Consider the following 18,011-nt stretch of genomic DNA (forward strand, 5'->3'; position numbering starts at 1 on the left):
GCTCAGAGCTTGAGGTCCCCTGGGGAGGCTGTGGGACAGAGGGGAGGGCCACGTGCCAAGCCCCAGGCCTCCAGAAGGAGCAGCGGCGAGGTGGCAGGGGAACAGGGAGTGGAGAAAAGGAGCCTGATCCGGCTGAGACAGAGGATGCCATGAGCCCAACTGGAGGGGCACATTAAGAACATTGGGGCAACACTTCACCCCAAACCTGCTTGGTGAAGTGGAGCCACCCATGGGACCAAGCTCAGACCAGCACTTAGAGGCCACACCCCAAAACAACCAGGGTTTCTCCAATCCAAGACAGGGTGGGGGAGGAGAAGGGGTTGGGATTGAATCTCGGAGTCTAGGCAAGAGCTGTCTGTGCTGAGCCAGGTCCTGCCCAAAGCCCGCGTGAAATCTGCCCCTCCTCCTGCAGGAGAGGCGTCCGCATGTCACATGTCGCTGTGGCAAAGGCCAGGTGACTGCAGGCGCGGTTAGCACGCGTGCCGCTGAGCGAGAAAACACGTGGCTGGTGGTAATTTTCAGGTGCCCTGACAGAGACAGCTCTGGCTTCAAAGGGATCAAAATGTGGGGAGATCACATCTCAGACCTGATGAGATAAGGTGCTGTGCAGGCTGAGGCAGCATCTTGGACCTAACCTGCTGTGTTGGATCCTGATGAGCCTGATTCCGGGAAGGCCTCCAAGATTTCCAGTGGATCTATTGTTCCCTGCATAGAGCAGGTACTTGCCGTCAATCCTACCCTTAGGGCACAAAGCCTTGATGCTCTCTGCTTCAGGTTTCTGCACATCCCTTCTAAACCAACCTCCCCTGTGGCAGATAAGCCCTGGGCCTGGGGGTGCTGGTGGGATCCCGTCCGTCTGGGCCTCCAGAGACACAGATGTGGCTTCCATTTGTAAATCCCTACTAAATGTTTCGTCCTGAGAAACTGGACCTGTCAGCCCCTTTCTTCTGCCTCTCAGCCTCCTCCATCTTTGGAGCAGGTTTGCACAAGCCTGCCCATCGTGGAACAGGTATTGCTATTCCTGTTGTTTTGTTTGTTTGTTTTGAGACGGAGTCTCGCTCTGTCACCCAGGCTGGAGTGCAGGGGCGTGATCTCGGCTCACTGCAAGCTCTGCCTCCCGGGTTCACGCCATTCTCCTGCCTCAGCCTCCCGAGTAGCTGGGAGTACAGGCGCCCACCACCACGCTCTGCTAATTTTTTTTGTATTTTAGTAGAGACGGGGTTTCACCGTGTTAGCTAGGATGGTCTCGATCTCCTGACCTCGTGATCCGCCCGCCTCGGCCTCCCAAAGTGCTGGGATTACAGGCGTGAGCCACCGTGCCCGGCCTGATATTCCTGTTTTACAGAGGGGGAAACTGAGGCTCAGAGGGCTGACTACTGTGTGAGGTGAAGGACACATGGCATGTATGTGACAGAGAGGAGAGTCTCAGGCCCACGTGCCTCCCGGAACCCAGGAGGGCCCATTCCAACGCTTGTGTTGCAGACAAAGGCAGAACCCCAGCTCTGAGCCGCCTCCCTTTCCACCTGGGGAGAGCGGAGATGAGGCCCAATGGATTTCAATGGCCCTGGCTCCAGGACTGGTCCTGCCATCCACATCTCCCCCTTTAGCAGGAGTTTGGCATGGAGGGCTCAGCTGCTTATGACCGACCACCACCCACTTTGGGAAAACTTCTGAGGAGGAATTGTGCACACCTGTGCCAGCCCCTGCGTACTGGCTACGTGCCAGGAACAGTGCCCAGGGGAACAATTCTCCATGTCCTCCCTAGGACACCATGAGGAGGTGCGTGGCCACTCTCCTGGGACTGTGGACACGGAGGCACGTCTGAGGGCAGGGGCTCCCTGCCAGAGCCCTAGGGAGAGATGGAGCAGGGCCCAGGCAGCCTCAGAGCCCGAGCTGGCTCCCAGTACCAGTGTGGCCGGTGCTGCATCAGCTACAGACTGATGGACATGGTGAGTGGCGGGCAGGGGAAGGGTGGCAGGGAGCCCCGGGGCAGCGCCAGGGGGTGTGTGTGATCCCATCCTCCACTCCCAGCTTTTGATGCTGCCATGAGGTGGGTGGACGGGACAAGGCGCCATGGGATGGCTGTGGGACCTGCCAACACTCTTCCAGGACCCCAAAGCTGCCTGGGGAGCCGCGAAAAGGACGGCTTCTGAGCCTGGCTTTGCTGGGCATGAACGGGCCAGGCTCGACCCTGGGGACAGAGAAAATGACCCGCAGGGACCCTGCTCCACCTGGGCAGTGAGTGAGTTCTCCCAGTCCCCTGGGTGCCAGGAGGCTATGCTTCCCAGGAGTGTGTGCAGCCGCCCCCTTTCATAAAGGGCCCCCCTGGCCTTCATGTGTGTTTTATGAGGGTGGCCGTGATGGCCATGCAGGGCAGGGAATCAAAAGGACTCGTAAAGTTTGTCTGATGATTTGGAACTGGGAGTGCCGCGGACACGTTCATGGGCATTTTACGCAGGAGGGAACCGTTAAGCAGGGAAGCTGAAAGAGACAGATCACGGGAAAATTAAACGTAGGGTTTAACTGAGAAATAATCATTTTCTATGAAAGATAATGACTTCTCTGGAGGCCGGTATCAAGATTTATTGGCCCAAGCGGTGACGACAGATCAGAGCCCAGACAAGAACAGCAGGAGACCTTGAAGGGGAGGAACCTTGGATTACCATCTCGCCCGGTCGATATATCTGAATGCCAAAGCCCTCTGCTCTGTATGTGTCATGTTGGGAGATTAAATGTATTTACACCTCTGGTGGAGTGGCTTTTTCTCCTGCAGTCAGAGTAACCTGATAGCTCCGGCCCCCTCCAGCGCTGCTGTCCTTGGAAGCCCTGGCCCGGGTTTGCCTTCGTTCCTCACGACCAGCCCCATTCAAGGGCACCCTGCCACCGGCACCTGCTGGGATCCCAGGGAAAGTCCAGCTGTGAGTGCAGCCGCCACTGCATCACACCGCACGTCAGCACCAACCATGTGGCGGCGAGCCGGGAAGCCATCGGATTTGCCGCAAATCTGCGGGGGCTTCAGTGGAGGAGATTTATTGCCGTGCCAGATGCGTGTGTGTGAAATACATAATTCCTCTCCCACGGCCTCATAAAACCAAAAGGGTCAGCAATAAATGGAAAAAAATAAAAAATCACAGACTGATTTGTTCGGAAGACTAGAAGGGGATCCGTGAGAAAGCTGTAGCTCAGCTCAAAGTTTGTTCTGAAACTGAGAGCACGGCGCAGGAATACATTCCCCACTGGATCCAAACCTCTGCGTTCTCAGGTGGGCTGGGCAGGAGCTGGCGCAAAATCAGATGCCCGGCCCGAGCTGGGCTTCCCACACACATGCTGAGTGGGGGCCCTGACACAGGCCGGCCATCCTAACGGCACCTGGGGCTGAGCAGCCGCCCCGGGGCTGGAGAAGGCAGGCTGGGCCTAGCTGCTGCCCAGCAAGGGGTGTCTGGAGAGGGGCTCTTACCTCACGGAAGGGGGCCCAAAGGGGTTCTCAGGGGCCTGGGGTCTTTCACCAGAGCTATGGGGTAGAGGGCCCTGGCAGCTCTGTGTGTCCTGCGACCTGGCGCCTTAGGGCTTTGCCAGGCCAGCTTTGTGATGTCTCCCACCGGACTGCATGCATAAAGTCTGGAGTGTGGTCCCCTCTCAAAGTGGAGGAGGCCTGAGGCCCTGGACAGGAAAAGCCACATCCTGGAGGGATCAGTGCTGGGACACAGAGGTCCCTGAGGCCAACACGCTGCCCATCAACTCCCCATTCAAGGAGAGACCCTCAAATTCAAAAGGGTCCCGGAGAAATTACAGGGGTCCCAGCGAATGCTCTGGAAGCAAAGAAAAGTCCATGACACCAGGAGAAATCGGATGCCCTGGCCTTCCAGGCACAGCGAGTCCCAAACATGCTCCAAAAGAGATCTTGGGCCACTGACTCCCAGAGGACAAGCCCCCGGCTGTGCGGGCTGCAGGGGAAATGACCTTGGGCCGCTGAGCTGCGGCTTCCTCTGGTCTGTGCAGCTCAGGTGAGAGACGCCCATGCCCAGTCCCCCCAGCTGCACGTCATCTGCTGGCCGTGTGGGCGGGGTAGAGGGTGGCGGGGGGAGGCACCTCCAAAGTCAAAGCAGGCAAATGCCCCTGACTGTCTTCTAAGCAGGGCTCAGGGGTGTGAGTCAGCACCAGCCGGGCCCACCCCAGCTCTTCTTTACCCCAAATGTTCTCTCTTCCTCTCTTGGCCTTCGCTGATCCCCATGACCCCTGTCCTGGCATAGGCGCTGTTCCACCCCTGCCCTCGCTCCTGTTCTTGACGACTCTGACTGTTCTTGGCTTTGGGCTGCAACGCCTTTTCATGGATGCCTCTTCATGGCTTTGATGCGAAGGAGTGGGTGTGCAGTCTGGGCCCAGCTTCAGGTGACCGTCCCGCAGAGCCGGCCGCCCACCCGGTCCACCCTGGGAAAGTCCAGGCCACCATCCCTCACACAGCCGGCCACCCAGCCGGTCCACCCTGGGAAGGTCCAGGCGACCGTCCCGCACAGCCGGCCACCCAGCCGGTCCACCCTGGGAAAGTCCAGGCCACCATCCCTCACACAGCCGGCCACCCAGCCGGTCCACCCTGGGAAAGTCCAGGCCACCATCCCTCACACAGCCGGCCACCCAGCCGGTCCACCCTGGGAAGGTCCAGGCGACCGTCCTGCATAGCCAGCTGCCCAGCTGGTCCACCCTGGGAAGGTCCAGGTGGCCCTCCTGCACAGCCGGCCGCCTGGCCGGTCCGCCCTGGGAAAGTCCAGGCCTCTAGGTTCTTACTCCCACGTGTGCATGTGTGTGCCACACACAGCTCACAATGACATCGTGGACGCCTGTGCATCTCTGTAGTTCCAGAAAACACTCCCTAGGGGCCACACCTGGGGGCCAGTGTGGAGACAGCAGCTAAGGAGTCACGCAGGACCCTCCTGGTGAGCCGCGTGGAGACGAGGTCCACTGCCTGGTCTCGCTCCACACCTGGGAGATGTGCACAACGGCCTGAGTCTGTCTCCAGGAGCGGCTCTCTGCCCAGTGCGCCCTCGGGCCCGGGTGAGTCCTCTATGTCCTTGCCTCCCTCGATGTCCTTGCCGGCATGCTCCAGGGACCCACACTTTCCACGGGTGGCCAAGGGTACTTGGCCTGGGGGAGAGGCTGCCGGGGCTGCTTCCCGGGGACGTGGAGGTGTGGCTGCCTGTGGAGGTGTGGCTGCCTTCCTGCTCTTACCCAGTATTTCTTTGGGGTCTCGGCCCCTGGTGGGGGTCTTGGCCAAGCAGGCTTGGCTGCCCAGGGGCCCCGCTGCAGATGAAGCAGTGTCTAGGAGCTCATCCAGACCCACCAAGAGCTGCCCCGACCCTCCCTGGCTCTCTGCACACCCAGAGCTCTGCGTTCCTTCCCAGGGCTCTCCCCGACGGCCCAAGACCTCCTCAAAGGCCACATCAGCCCAGAACCCTGTACCCAAAGCAGGATCCCAGTCCCCCGATGAACTGCCACTCGTCACGTCCGCGTCACCAGCTGCCAACAGCCCTGACAGACCTTCCCTGGCCACAGAGGCCACTCTGGATGGAGCTGGAGGCTGCACTGATGGCCCTGGGAGCCCTCCGGGGACACTGCCTGACCCCTCACACGACGGGCGCCCTGGCCAGCTGACAGGTTCAGGCCACTGGCTGCCTCCGGCCTCATCCTCTGCTATAGAACTGCATCTACCCAACTGGTCCTCAAGGCTTCCACCCGGTCCAGCCACCCCTGGGCAGAGCCCCGACTCCTGGGTTCCCGCGGACCCCTGGGGCCCAGGAAACAGTCCCTCCAGCAGACTCTCCTCAGACAAGGAGGACAAATCCTGGGTGGTGATGGCGGTGTCCTCCCCGAGGGGCCCCGAGGGCGGGGAAGGGAAGGCATCTGAGCATGGGTTGGTGTCTTTGCCATCACTCTGTGCCTGGGGAGTGGGAGGAGGTGGGGGTAGGGGGTCCTCCCTGTGGATGGAGGACGGGAGGTCGGCACTGCTGTAGGACAGCAACTCGTCCACGGGAGATAGGATCTCAGTCAAGACGTCACTGGCAAGTGGGGGACAGGCTTCCTCCAGGACAGTGGGGGCTCCATTCCCACCGGGCCCAGGCACCCGGCTCTCAGCTACTGGGAGTGCCAGCCTGCCCAGGTCCCCGGGAGGAGCCTGCAGGGTCACCGGGGTCTCGGGCTCTGGCATGAGGTGCGGGAGTTTGCTCTTGGTGGACAGACTCGAGTCAGCATCCCGAGTTTCCTCCTGGTAGCCCAAAGTCTCTCCTCCTTTGCCGAAATCTGCTCCTTCACTCCCAGAGGTCCCCAGAGGAAAGGCCGGCAGCGAGTCCGAGTCGCTGGCAGAAGAGATTTGGGGTGGGAACACCACACCGGCGGCCTCCGGGGGTGCCCGGCATGCTTCTCCTGTGTCTGACACCCCCGTCAGGCTCTCGCTGGTCCCAGAAGCTTCCTGCCCCTCCCCAGGCCATGGGGAGGGAAGAGCCACCTGGGTCTCCACACCACTTTCAAGGCCCGATGAACCACCTGCAGGCAGGGAGCTCCCCGAGGCTGGCTCGGCCCCAGTGCAGGGTTCTGGCAAGTCCTTCTCGCTGTCCTCGTCCCAGACTTCGCTGGAGGCCTCTGACAGCTCTGAGCCTGACCTTGGAGAAGGGACGTCTGGGAAAGGCAGCAGCCAGCCTGCCTTCGGGCTCTGCTCCGGTGCTGAACCTTCTGCCACAGCCGTGTCCAAGGAGGAACCACACAGGGGGCTGGCCCCACTGCCCTGGGGCCTCTGCCAGGTGACCCGTCCTCCACCCCCAGGAACACTGCCTGGCCGAGGCTCACCCTGGTTTGGCCCCCAGGACAAAGGCAGGCCAGCTTCCTCGGAGGAGTGTCGGGCAGAGAGCTCTCCAGGCCAGGCAAAACCGTTGTCTGGGGAATCTTCAGCTTCCAAGCCGGGAAGAGAGCTGGAGCTCTCAGAAAGTTGGACCAGCGTAGCCGCTGCTTTCTGGAACTCCCAGAGAGAGGGACAGGACAGGCTGGTCACAGAGCCTGCTGGGGAGGTGTGGGATGACACCATGGCTTCTTCCCAAGGCCCCCAGCAGGTTCCGGAAGCAGACTCAGAGCCTGGACCGCAGGAGGGGGTGGCGGGGAGAAGGGGACTGCCCTGGTGCAGGATCGGGAGCGCCACCTCCTCAGGAGCCACAGGAGCTGCTGAGAGAGGGGACAATCAACACTTGTCACCCTCTGCACCCTGGACCCCATGCATATCCCACGGCCCCCAAAGCCAGGAGGTCAGAACAGAGAAACACCCTGAACAGAGGCAGGAAGAACGTTGAGGTGCCAGCGTGTTGGACCCCTGTGATTCCACCCCAGCGGTTGACCATGCCCACCCCCACCCACACCCAGTGAGTCATGTCCAGGGACCTTGCCGAGCCTTGGGGACCCAGCCTCATAGCACCGCAGCCGTGGTTCAAGGACTGACTGGTTGGCTTTGCCTTTTTAATTTTCATTCGGGATGTGGGTGGATCCAGAGGATCCCTGACCGTCATTCACCTCCCCCAGCAACCCTGTGATGGGGAGGTGCGTGGGCAGAGCCCTCCAGCTGGGCAGTGGGGAAGGCAGGGGCTGTGTGTTGTGGGGAGAAGCTGGCTCTGATGTAGAAACAGCCTTGGGGGACCCTTAGTGGGGACTCGATGGCTGAGGGAGGGGCTGGGGGCTGGGGCATCACCTGGAGAGGCAGCAGCCCGGGCAGTTTCCAGCCAGGTGGAGGAGACGCCGGGGACCTCCTGCAGGCAGGCCTCCATCCTGCAAGCACATTCGTGGAGAACCCTGTGGGGATCCTGGTCCTCCTGGCCTCTTCCCCAGGGCCCACTGTCAGGGATCCCACTGGGCTCAGTCCACAGCCCACAGTCGAAAAACATCCCAGCTAGTCCTCTGCCACCACCTGAGGTGACCCTGAGGGCAAGGGCTCCCCAGTGGCTTGTCTTTGGAGGCATCCAGTCTCAGTCCCACTGGATCAGGTGGCAGAGAGGGGTGGGGCTGCCACTCCCAGGGGGTTCGAGGCCCCTCTGCTGACCTTGGGCTGATTCATGGGTGACATCTTTATTTCCAAAAGTGGGTCAGACCCCGGAGGGCTCAGGGTGGGTGCACAGCTGTACCCCAGCAGCACAACTGTGCCAGGAGAGAGTGAGGGTCTCCACAGCAGGGGGACAGGCAGTGCTGGCTGAACCCGTCTCCGTGCCTCAGGCTCCACCCCTGCCCCAGGTCCTGCCTGCTCCGGGGAGCCCAGCCCCACACCTCTGCTCCCCTGATCGCCAGCTCTCGGTTTCCTGGGACTCCTCCACGGGACTCTCGGCAAAATCCAGCCCCAATTCCGAGCCCTCTTCGCTCGTGCTGCCCTCAGTCACCTGCTGGAGACACATTGGAGAAATGACACTGTCAGGGTGTGGCCTCTGTCTCTGTCCACCTCCTGTAGCTGGATGGAGCCCCTGTGCTTCCGGCGGCCATGGTTAAGGAACAAAGACCACCCAAAAGATGGCCGTGGAGACCCCCACTCATCAGATTCCCCTCCTCCCATTGGGCCCTGCCGCCATGGGAAAAAAGTCTGTTTTTCTGCCCAGGTGTTGAGTGTTAGGGTGAGACCCAGAGAACTGGCAAACTTCAGAACTGAAGGCATCTGCTGGGAAGGGCCCCGGGGCACTCATGGGATGGACCAGGAGACCCCGCAGGGCCACACAGCAAGGCCAGGCCCCACTCAGCCCACAGGGAGTGCACAGCCACACCCGACTCACGCTGGCTTCCTGTGGGCCACAAGGACCTTCTCTGCCCCAGGAGGATTGGCTGCGTTCCCCGAAGCTCCTCACGTGGCTGTCTGTCGGAGCCCGGGGCTTCCCCGCTAAGGAAGGGCTGGGCTTGGTCTGAGGGTCTCCTGAAGGGCAAAGGGACTGTCAGCGCTGGCGGGGACAGATGCAGGAAGCAGAAGGAGCAGCTCCCAGGAATTCCGAAGTCACATAAAACAAATCTTAAAATTCAAAGTGACGCATGCCTTTCTGCAGTGCTTGGTTAGTAATGAGGGCGGAAACGTACATGGTAGTTTGCTCCTAAAATGATCCTGTTATTGGACAGTTAGTGATCGAAGTCCCAGCCAAGAGTTTAGAGAAAATTTGTTTAGAATTCAGAAGTCGGCTGGGCGTGGTGGCTCACGCCTATAAACCCAGCACTTTGGGAGGACGAGGTGGGTGGATCACAAGGTCAGGAGTTCGAGACCAGCCTGGCCAATATGGTGAAACCCCATCTCTACTAAAAATACAAAAATTAAGTGGGCGTGGTGGTGGGTGCCTATAATCCCAGCTACTCAGGAGGCTGAGGCAAAAGAATTGCTTGAACCCGGGAGGTGGAGGTCGCAGTGAACCAAGATCACGCTATTGCACTCTAGCCTGGGAGAGAGTGAGACTTTGTCTCAAAAATAATAATTATTATTATTATATTATTATTATTTAGAGGCCTCTTTCCCTCCCTTGGGGGAAACCCTTTGCCAGAGCTTGCTCTTCCCCCTCGGTGCCGTCCAGACAGACGCTGGTGTGAGGCAGGAGTGGCACAGAGGGCTGGTGGGGGGCAGGCCTCGGACACAGCAAGGTCACCAGTGCACTGCCGGAGGGATCGCAAAGGGGGACAAAGGGGTGGGTGGGGCCATCGCAGAGCCCTCCCCAGGAGCACCAGGCCCTCCCCGCATTGCATCTTCATCTCCCTAGACTTTCGTTCTGTGGGGTCAGGGGACTGTGAGGGCCAAGGCCACCTGGCTAAGGGAACCGGAGCTGTTTAGTGAACGCCCAAGGAGGGGGAAGCTCCATCAACGGGAACACCTGCCCTCCTGTCCATGGCCCTGGGCTGCCCCAATGACCACAGTGGGGCGTCACCCAGGGAGGCCTTGCGAGTGCAGTCTTTTGATCAGAGAGCGGCCAGCACTGCAATCAGGCAGCCCCAGGGCGAGCCCTGGACCACCTGAGAACATAAGTCAGGCCTCAGGCTCCTCCTCTGCAGTGTGGGTGTAACGAGTGAAGCCACCTCCAGAGGCAACGAGAACAGTGACAGCTGGTACATGTGGCCATGTGGCAAGGGAGGCTTCAGGCTGAGCAATCTTCACGGTGGCCGCTGAAGCCTGAACGACGCAGGCCCGGGGGCAATGCGGGACACAGGGGGAAAGCACTCTGTATTCACTCCGCCCCTCAGTGCCACTGGCCTCTCCAGGGAGCCCCACCAGCCACGCTCTCCTGGGCAGGCAGCCCCACAAGTGCTTCTAACCTCTTCCTATCTCAACCCGTCTGTCCTGAGGTTTGCTTTCCCTGGCCCCAACTGCAGGGCCCCCCAGTCCAGCAGACCCTTGGTAGCATAGTCTCCCTGCTTCCGAGGATGGACACTGGGTGGGGGCCTTCTGAACTCGGCACCCAGAGCTGGTCAGGGAGCTCCGAGGTGGCATCGCAGGGCATGCAACCCCCCACTCACTCTTCAGCTGGCGGCTACTAGATCCACCACCAGGGATCCCTGACACGGTGAGCGCGTCCCCTCCCGCCCCACTTACAAATTGGGGACTTGGCTCTCGGGGAGGCCCCCGGCCAAGTGTAAGGTTCGGAAAGAGAAAAATGTAATCGGTGCAAAAACCTCCGTCGGCTGAAGACGCTCAGGCAGTGCTGGCTTCCAAACGCTTAAAAACCTGCCCCAGATGAACGAAGTTGCGACTAAAACAACCCCAGCCAGTTATGACTTTTAATTTCTCCAGAAGAGCCACTGCGTCACCTCCGGTAGGAGATGGAGCCGGCCACTCTTCTTGCGGTGAAGGGGTCCGAGGCCAGGGTGGGGGGCCACCAGGGCCCATCTTCTTTGCTTTCCGTCCTTGTCCAGTGGCTGAGCTCCAGCCTCGGACTGTCTCTGCCGGATGTAGGGGACGCGTCCGGCGCCGTGATGGCCCACACGCTGTTTCCAGGGTGCTTACCTGGGAGCGGCTCCTTCGCCTCCTGTGACCTGCGCTGAGCTGTGGGGAGGCGCCCCTCCGCCTCCTCGGCCTGGGGATTGAGACAGGGGAGTGGACATGCCACAGGGCCCTGCAGGGAGGGCACCAAGGGCCAGGGATAGACCAGGATGGATGGGGACAGATGGGGACAGACTGGGGTGGATGGGGACAGATGGGGGTGGACAGGGACAGACAGGGACGGGCAGGGACAGACAGGGACCCACTGCAGGAACCAAGGACCGGCCACAGGAACCAAGGGGCCCCAACCAAGATCAAGTCGCCGATTGGCAGAATGTTGGGAGGAGGGCCCTGAAACAGGTGGGGCTGGGGAAATGGCTTCCAGGGAGTGCGTACGGGAAAGGCTGGGCCCAGCCGCTGTCCGTCAGGGGGGCTCGCGGGCTGCAGGTTCGGCTGAGGGGCCCGAGGCTGCTCCCCAGGTTCTGAAAGACACAGTCCCAGGAGTCACCAGCGGCAACCACAGACTGAGGCCAGGAAGGGAAGGAACGAGGCAGGGGCAGAATGGAGCTGCGGGGGGTGGGGGGTGGGGGAAACATGGTGGGGACTGATGTGCGTGGGGAGTGGTGAGGGTGTCGCCACATACTGCCCTGTTCTTGGCAGGATGGACGGCAAACAAGCTAACTTCGAGGGAGACAGGGACAGCCTGGGGCCACATCCGGCTCTCTGCCCTGCCATGTCCCCTGCCTGGAGGCCCGAGGGTCTGCTCAGCCCGAGCCTGGGAAAGGCGGCCTGCTGAATCCTCCTTCTGCCCTGGCCAAGGGCTCTCTGTGGGCCTGTGTTTCTGGGACCTGCCTGGCAACAGTCTGAGGCCTGCACGTGGCCCCAACCAAGATCAGGTGCTCTGGGCAGCCGCCCATGAGGAGCCCTTCGCAGACAGAACCTGCCTGGGTGGTTTCCCGGCCAGCGCATCCCTCGCTGTGTATCTTGGGAATGCTGGCTGCCTGTGCATGGGGTGGCCTGCCTGCTGGCAAGCCCACTGTGTGCCCTGCTGCACTGAGACGCAGACACGGGGAGGCCGGGGTGGCCCGGTCACAGGTGGGGCACAGCAGGCCTGCCTGACCCTGAGCCTGACGCCACCCCACGCTGCCCAGGGCCCACTGAATGAGTCCGTCTGTCCCAGGGCAGTCACCGCTGCTGCTCGTTACCTTGGCTGACGTGGCTGCCGCTCTCCACCAGCGGGCCCCGGGGGTCGTGTGTGTCCTCGCCCCACGCTGGCCTCGGAGGCTGCTGGTGACCATCTGCATCGGAGGTTGTCTGGGGCGGCGTCACATCCCGCTGTTCCGCGGGAGGGCTGCACGGCCATGCAGAGTGGAGGTGACCGCCCGCCCGGCTGCCCCTTCCCAGGTGTCCAGCCCTGGCCACAACCTCCACCAGCACCCTCTCTCTGGGAACAACCTCATGTCACATCCAGGGGTGGCTGCGGTCAGTGGCCAAGCAGAAGACGGGATTGTGACCCCCTCACCCGGGTAAGGTGGGTGGGAGAGACCTGTGTTCTCCTCAGGGTGTGGCCCCTTCAGACTTCTGCCTGGAGATGGACTGTGCCTCCCAGGTGCACATGCTGGGCCCCCGAGAAGCACGGTGCCACCCCAGGCCTGCGCTGACCTCCAGGCACCCCCCGTCTGACTCTGCCTGGGTCACACTGCTGGGGTGGCAAGAAAACTCCTGCTGTCTCAGGTGCCTGCCCGGCGACACGTCGTCCGACTCCCTTTCTCCCCCAGGCACCTGCCACATCTGGGCACAGCTGGTTGCTCCCGCCCAAGGGTGCCCCTGAGCATTTCCCCCTGGATTCACAGATGGCCAGGGGTGAGCAGGAGGTGCTGGTTCAGAGGAGGGTGGCCCTAACGGCCTGGAATCCCCGTATCCCAAGGTAGATGGCTGAGGGGCTGGAGCCCGCACTCTCGCTGGAGCGGGACTGGGAAGGCACCTTGACACCAGTGTGTGCCCCACACAGGCTCTAGAGGGAGACAGGGCAGTGCCCCCAGGGCTTGGCACTGCCCCCAAAGCAGAGCAAGGTACTGTACTCTCAGAGCTGCCCCAGAAACAAAACATGACTGAATAAAAATGGGAACAGGAACCCCCATGTCCTAGCCGGGCGCGGTGGCTCACGCCTGTAATCCCAGCACTTTGGGAGGCCGAGGCGGGCGGATCACAAGGTCAGGAGATCCAGACCACGGTGAAACCCCGTCTCTACTAAAAATACAAAAAAAATTAGCCGGGCGCGGTTGTGGGCGCCTGTAGTCCCAGCTACTCGGGAGGCTGAGGCAGGAGAATGGCGTGAACCCGGGAGGTGGAGCTTGCAGTGAGCCGAGATCGCGCCACTGCACTCCAGCCTGGGCGACAGAGCGAGACTCCGTCTCAAAAAAAAAAAAAAAAAGTAAAAAAAAAAAAAAAAAAAAAGGAACCCCCATGTCCTAAAGGATTCATTCCCCTCCCCTACACCCTCCTCGGCACGCAGCGTCTCAGGCCAGGACCCTGCGGCAGCTCCATCTGCTCCATCCAGCTTCTTCCTCGCTCCCTTGGGGTGCAGATAGACACACCCCAACCCCAAGGCACCCAGCTCACAACTGAGCTTCTCTCAAATGAACCAATGAAGGAGGGAAGCGCGTCTGCTCCTGTGTGGCAGGAGCCCCAGCAAAACACCACAGGTGAGCTTCTCGGGGGTGGGGTCCCAGGGAGCCAAAGTTTTCTCTGTGAATACCTCACTTTTCTCTATTTTCTAGCTGTGGACAGGGCTACACATCGCTGGTGTGACAAGCTGAACATAGGGTGTACCCCTCCGCCAGGAGGGTGGGCTGACCCCCACGCTGGGGTCCAGGTCTGCAACCGTACATCTACCAGCCCCTCCTCTCCAGCCCTATAAGCAAACCCTGGGGGACCAAGTGGCGATAGTAGGCCTGGAAGCCTCTTCAGAGATTCCTGGGACTGGCAACTGGCAGCAATGTGAATGACAGATCAGTCTGTGCCCAGGTTTATTTGAAAGCTTGAGGAGGAGCCACGGAGCCAATGGCCGAGGCTGAGTGGTCAGCAGCTCCCCTTGCTGCAGAGGCCCCTCTGGGCTGGGAAAGAGCTGCAGGACACTCCCCCAGGCAGGCAGGGGCCTCCAAAGGCTGCTCCCCTGGGCCTGTGCTGCCCCGCCGCTTGCTGCTTCAAGGGGGTCTGTGATAGAGTTTTGAGGGCTGCCGGCCCTGGGGGTCTGAGCTCAAAGGAGAGGAGGCCTCCTCGGCCCTCCAGGGCCATTTTGAGCCCCGAAAGAAGAGCTGTTCCCAGCATCAGGAAGCCGGGAGGCTCTTGATGGGAAAAGCAGCTGCTCCTCCCACGGCCAGGCTCTCGGCCAGGTGACCCTGGTCATCACACCTCCTCCCCTGCTCCATGGGGACAGTCCAGGCAGAGCCCTGGTGCCCTCTAATGAGGCGCTTTTGCTGCAAACCAAAGCCAACGGCCACATGGCCAGGCCTCAGAGAAGGTTGAGCTGCCACCGGTGGGCAGAACAGCCCCCAGCCACCTTGGGAGGGGGTGCCCAGGGCTACACGTGCCACCCCTGGCCCCTGAGCCAGACCTGTCCACCGGCTGTGCCCCACTGCGTCCTGCAGCAGCTGTGGAGGGGAGAGCACCCCGTCCCTATTTCCCAGGTGAGGAAACAGGCTAAGAGGAGATCCTCCCCGTGGCCACACTCCAGCCAGCCACAGAGCCAGGAAGGTGCAACCAGCTCCTGGGGCTCCTCCCATGGGGCCCGGGCAGCTCCGGCTTCTGCCCAGACCCACTGGGCCAGCAGGCCTCCCTCAGTGCCCTCAATGCCCACCCCCTACCGTCCTCCCAGGCACAGGTGGGGATGGGGCTGAGTGAGTCGGCCGCCCAGTGCAGGAAAGGCTTCTCAGGAGAACATCAGCGTCCAGACCCCGACTCCCAACCCCCAAGACCAACCAACTCACCGTTTGGCCTTCGAGCTTGCGGGGCTGCTCTGGGGGCGACGGCTGGTGGGGCTGCTGGGCCTGCGCAGGGTCAGGGGACACAGGGAGGCCTCTGGCTGCTGGCTTGTCTCTGAGCCGCCCTCCCAGGTGACCTTGACTCTGGGGCTGGAGCCCTGTGAGAAACGGTGCAGAAGAGCCTGGCGTGGCTGTCTCTGCTCATTTCTTCCTCAGAAAAGCCGGTGCCGGGCATCATGTGACTGTGGCTGTGACAGGGCTGGTGCAGTGCTGGGGCTGTTTGCTCCCTGCTGGGTGCCAGGCTGAAACAGGACCTCTCATTTGAGCAGGGGTCCTGCACCCCCGCTGAGAGGTATGGATGGGAGACCCAGAATGACGAGTCTTTGCCCAAGGCCGGCCAGAGACCCCCATGCCCAGCTCTGGAATCAGGTTGCTCCTGTCTCCTCTCCTGCAGTCCAGCCTGGAGCAGGTGCTTCAGAGAGCTCAGATCATTCAATCCTCATCCCCACCTTCCGGGTGAGCCCGCTGCCCTCCCTGCCTTACAGAGGAGACACGCAGGTGGGGAAGGCACACAGCTTGCCTGGGGATAGTCCCCACCCCTCGTCCACACAGCCTCCTCACTCTGCTGGTGGACATGGGGAGCTGGAGCCGCCCTCCAAGGACGCAGCTTCTGCTTGGGGTCCCTGAGGGGCTGGCCTCCCCCCGGAACTTCCAGCCACACTCTCCTTCCTGCCTGGGTCCCATGAGATCCCCAGTCCTGCTTATTCCCCAACCCCATCCACTGCTGCCCCCACCTGAAGTCTGGCTCTGCTCTAGGGCCTGGCCAGGACCACCCCATCCAGGAAGCCTCCTCAGCCCCCCAGCAGCGGCCCCTCCCTCCCTCCATCTGCCCCACCCCCAACCCCACCCCCCAGCAAGTCTTCCTGCGGCCACAGGCATTTTTACAAGGGACTTGCACGATCCTAGGGTACAGCATTTCTGGGGCTGAGCCCCAGCCCAGGCGAGAGCGCCCACCTGCGGCAGCTTGGCCCGGACCTGCAGCTCGTGCACTGGGACGACGTCCGCGGGCCCCGTCATGGGGAGGACTTCCGTGGGCCCCGGGATGGGGAGGGCGTCTGCGGGCCCTGGGATGGGGAGTGCATCCCTGGGACCTGGGATGGGGCGGGTGCCCGCGGGCCCCGGGATGGGGAGGGCTCCTGCAGGCCCCGGCATGGAGACGACGTCCCTCTGATGTTGCAAAAACAGCTTCCTGTCTCGGTGCCTGAGCAGCTGCGTGTGGCGCAGGTATTGGATTTCCCTCTGAGCAGGCGAAAGAAGCAGATGTCAGCATAACCCCGGAGCCAGCAGAGGAAAAGACCAACGAATGGCCGGGCGCGGTGGCTCAAGCCTGTAATCCCAGCACTTTGGGAGGCCAAGATGGGCGGATCACGAGGTCAGGAGATCGAGACCATCCTGGCTAACACGGTGAAACCCCGTCTCTACTAAAAAAAAATACAAAAAACTAGCTGGGTGAGGTGGCGGGCGCCTGTAGTCCCAGCTACTCGGGAGGCTGAGGCAGGAGAATGGCATGAACCCGGGAGGCGGAGCTTGCAGTGAGCTGAGATCAGGCCACTGCACTCCAGCCTGGGCGACAGAGTGAGACTCCGTCTCAAAAAAAAAAAAGAAAAAAAAAGGCCAACGAAAGGGAAGGGGTGTCTGGGCGGACGCCCTGGCCCTCGCACTGGGGGGCCTCCCTTTCCCTCCAATTGGCCTTTGCCTGCCCCTCCTGCCGGGCCGAGGATACCCCCATGGCCTTGGGCTTCCCTGGGCTTGGTGGAGGAGGCAGCCGCAGGCGGCAGGAGGCAGGAAGGAGACAGGCATTCATTCCCCGGGGCTCGAGCGGGGCTGGCACAGGTTGACTGGGCCTCGCCCTCCCTGTCTCCAGGCTCCAGGCACTGCCCCCACCCCATCCCTCCTTTACGACTGTTCTCTCTGTTCCCCACAGTGTCCCCGGTGGACGCACCCTCGGAACCACCTTGTATGGAGCAAAGGCACGGGCCGTTGCCCACCCGCCCTGGGAGATGGCAGCTTCATCAGGGAGACGGGAAACTGAGGCTCTACCAAGCGAGTGTCTGGTCCACGGCCCCGCTGGGGGGTCCCAGACCCCACGTCCACCAGGGCGTCTCTGTCTATGACATGCAGCCTGCCTATGGCTGGGTGTCCTGGCCCTGGCCAGCTCCAGCTCCTCCCGCATGGGCTCCCTGGGCAGGGCCTGTTCTATCAGGCCCCCTCGATGACAAGCAGACCCCTTCTAAGCCCCTTTTGTTTCCCGGGCTCACATGGTTCTCTGTGGTGCCTGCCTTTTCCTGTTTCTCCATATCCAAGAGGACTCGTGCATGGGTCTATAGCCTGGGTCTCCGCCCTCAGCTCCCTCGCCTGGAATGCCCCACGCCTGACACCCCAAGTCCCAGTATGTACAGGGCGTCCAGGGCAGGGGTGGGGATCTCAGGCTTTCCAGTCAACATAAGGTCCTGCACTGACTCCATTTCCCAGCAGAGAGTCCTGGGTGAAGTAAGTCCCCCACCCCAGCTCAGCTTCTTTTTTTCTTTCTTTTTTTTTTTTTTGAAACAAGGTCTCACTCTGTTGCCCAAGCTAGAGTGCAGTGGTGCAATCTCAGCTCACCGCAGCCTCGACCTCCCGAGCTCAAGCAATCCTCCCACCTCAGCCCACCAAACAGCTGGGACTACAAGCATTGGCCACCTGTAGTGGCAGATTTAGTTTTTGTAGAGACGGGGGTCTTACTATATTGCCTAGGCCTGTCTCACATTCCTGGGCTCAAGTGATCCTCCCACCTTGGCCTCCCAAAGTGCTGGAATTACAGGCATGAACCGCCTCACCCAGTCAGGTTCCTTTATCTGTACCAAGGGTGTTAGCGCCAGCCCCTGCCCCACAGCATGGGGACACTGATGTGAGGATGCGGGCACAGTGGCCTCGAGCTGTGAGGGGCCCTTGAGCCTGTGACCCGGGCGGGGGCCTGCAAGGGTCCTCGTTCTGGCTCTCAGGCTTGCTCCTCTCTGCCGCAGGCAAAGCCC

General features: G+C 61.4%; 1 protein-coding gene and 1 pseudogene across 9 annotated transcripts in view; one reads left to right on the forward strand and one right to left on the reverse strand.

Annotated features, from left to right (window-relative positions):
* Positions 1–2,544: 2,544 nt before the first annotated feature.
* Positions 2,545–18,011, reverse strand: part of LOC105472048 (coiled-coil domain containing 187) — a 51,862-nt gene continuing 36,395 nt past the window's right edge. For 5 of the 9 annotated variants that reach the window (XM_071078612.1, XM_071078615.1, XM_071078613.1 and 2 more), the window contains exons 18-26: positions 15,955–16,239; positions 14,947–15,098; positions 12,163–12,308; positions 11,354–11,439; positions 10,982–11,051; positions 8,784–8,920; positions 8,290–8,402; positions 7,721–7,797; positions 3,015–7,203 (exon numbers count right to left, since the gene is read on the reverse strand). In XM_071078612.1, the coding sequence (XP_070934713.1) occupies positions 4,868–7,203; positions 7,721–7,797; positions 8,290–8,402; positions 8,784–8,920; positions 10,982–11,051; positions 11,354–11,439; positions 12,163–12,308; positions 14,947–15,098; positions 15,955–16,239 (3,402 nt within the window). In that variant the 3' untranslated portion in view covers positions 3,015–4,867. Of the gene's footprint in view, positions 2,894–3,014; positions 7,204–7,720; positions 7,798–8,289; positions 8,403–8,783; positions 8,921–10,981; positions 11,052–11,353; positions 11,440–12,162; positions 12,309–14,946; positions 15,099–15,954; positions 16,240–18,011 lie in introns of those variants that run through there. The other 4 variants (XM_071078617.1, XM_071078616.1, XM_071078611.1 and 1 more) reach the window with 4 other exon arrangements.
* LOC139358280 (uncharacterized) lies at positions 2,964–3,717 on the forward strand (annotated as a pseudogene).

Source organism: Macaca nemestrina, chromosome 14 (assembly GCF_043159975.1).
Source record: "Macaca nemestrina isolate mMacNem1 chromosome 14, mMacNem.hap1, whole genome shotgun sequence".
In the NCBI taxonomy this organism is placed as follows: domain Eukaryota; kingdom Metazoa; phylum Chordata; class Mammalia; order Primates; family Cercopithecidae; genus Macaca; species Macaca nemestrina.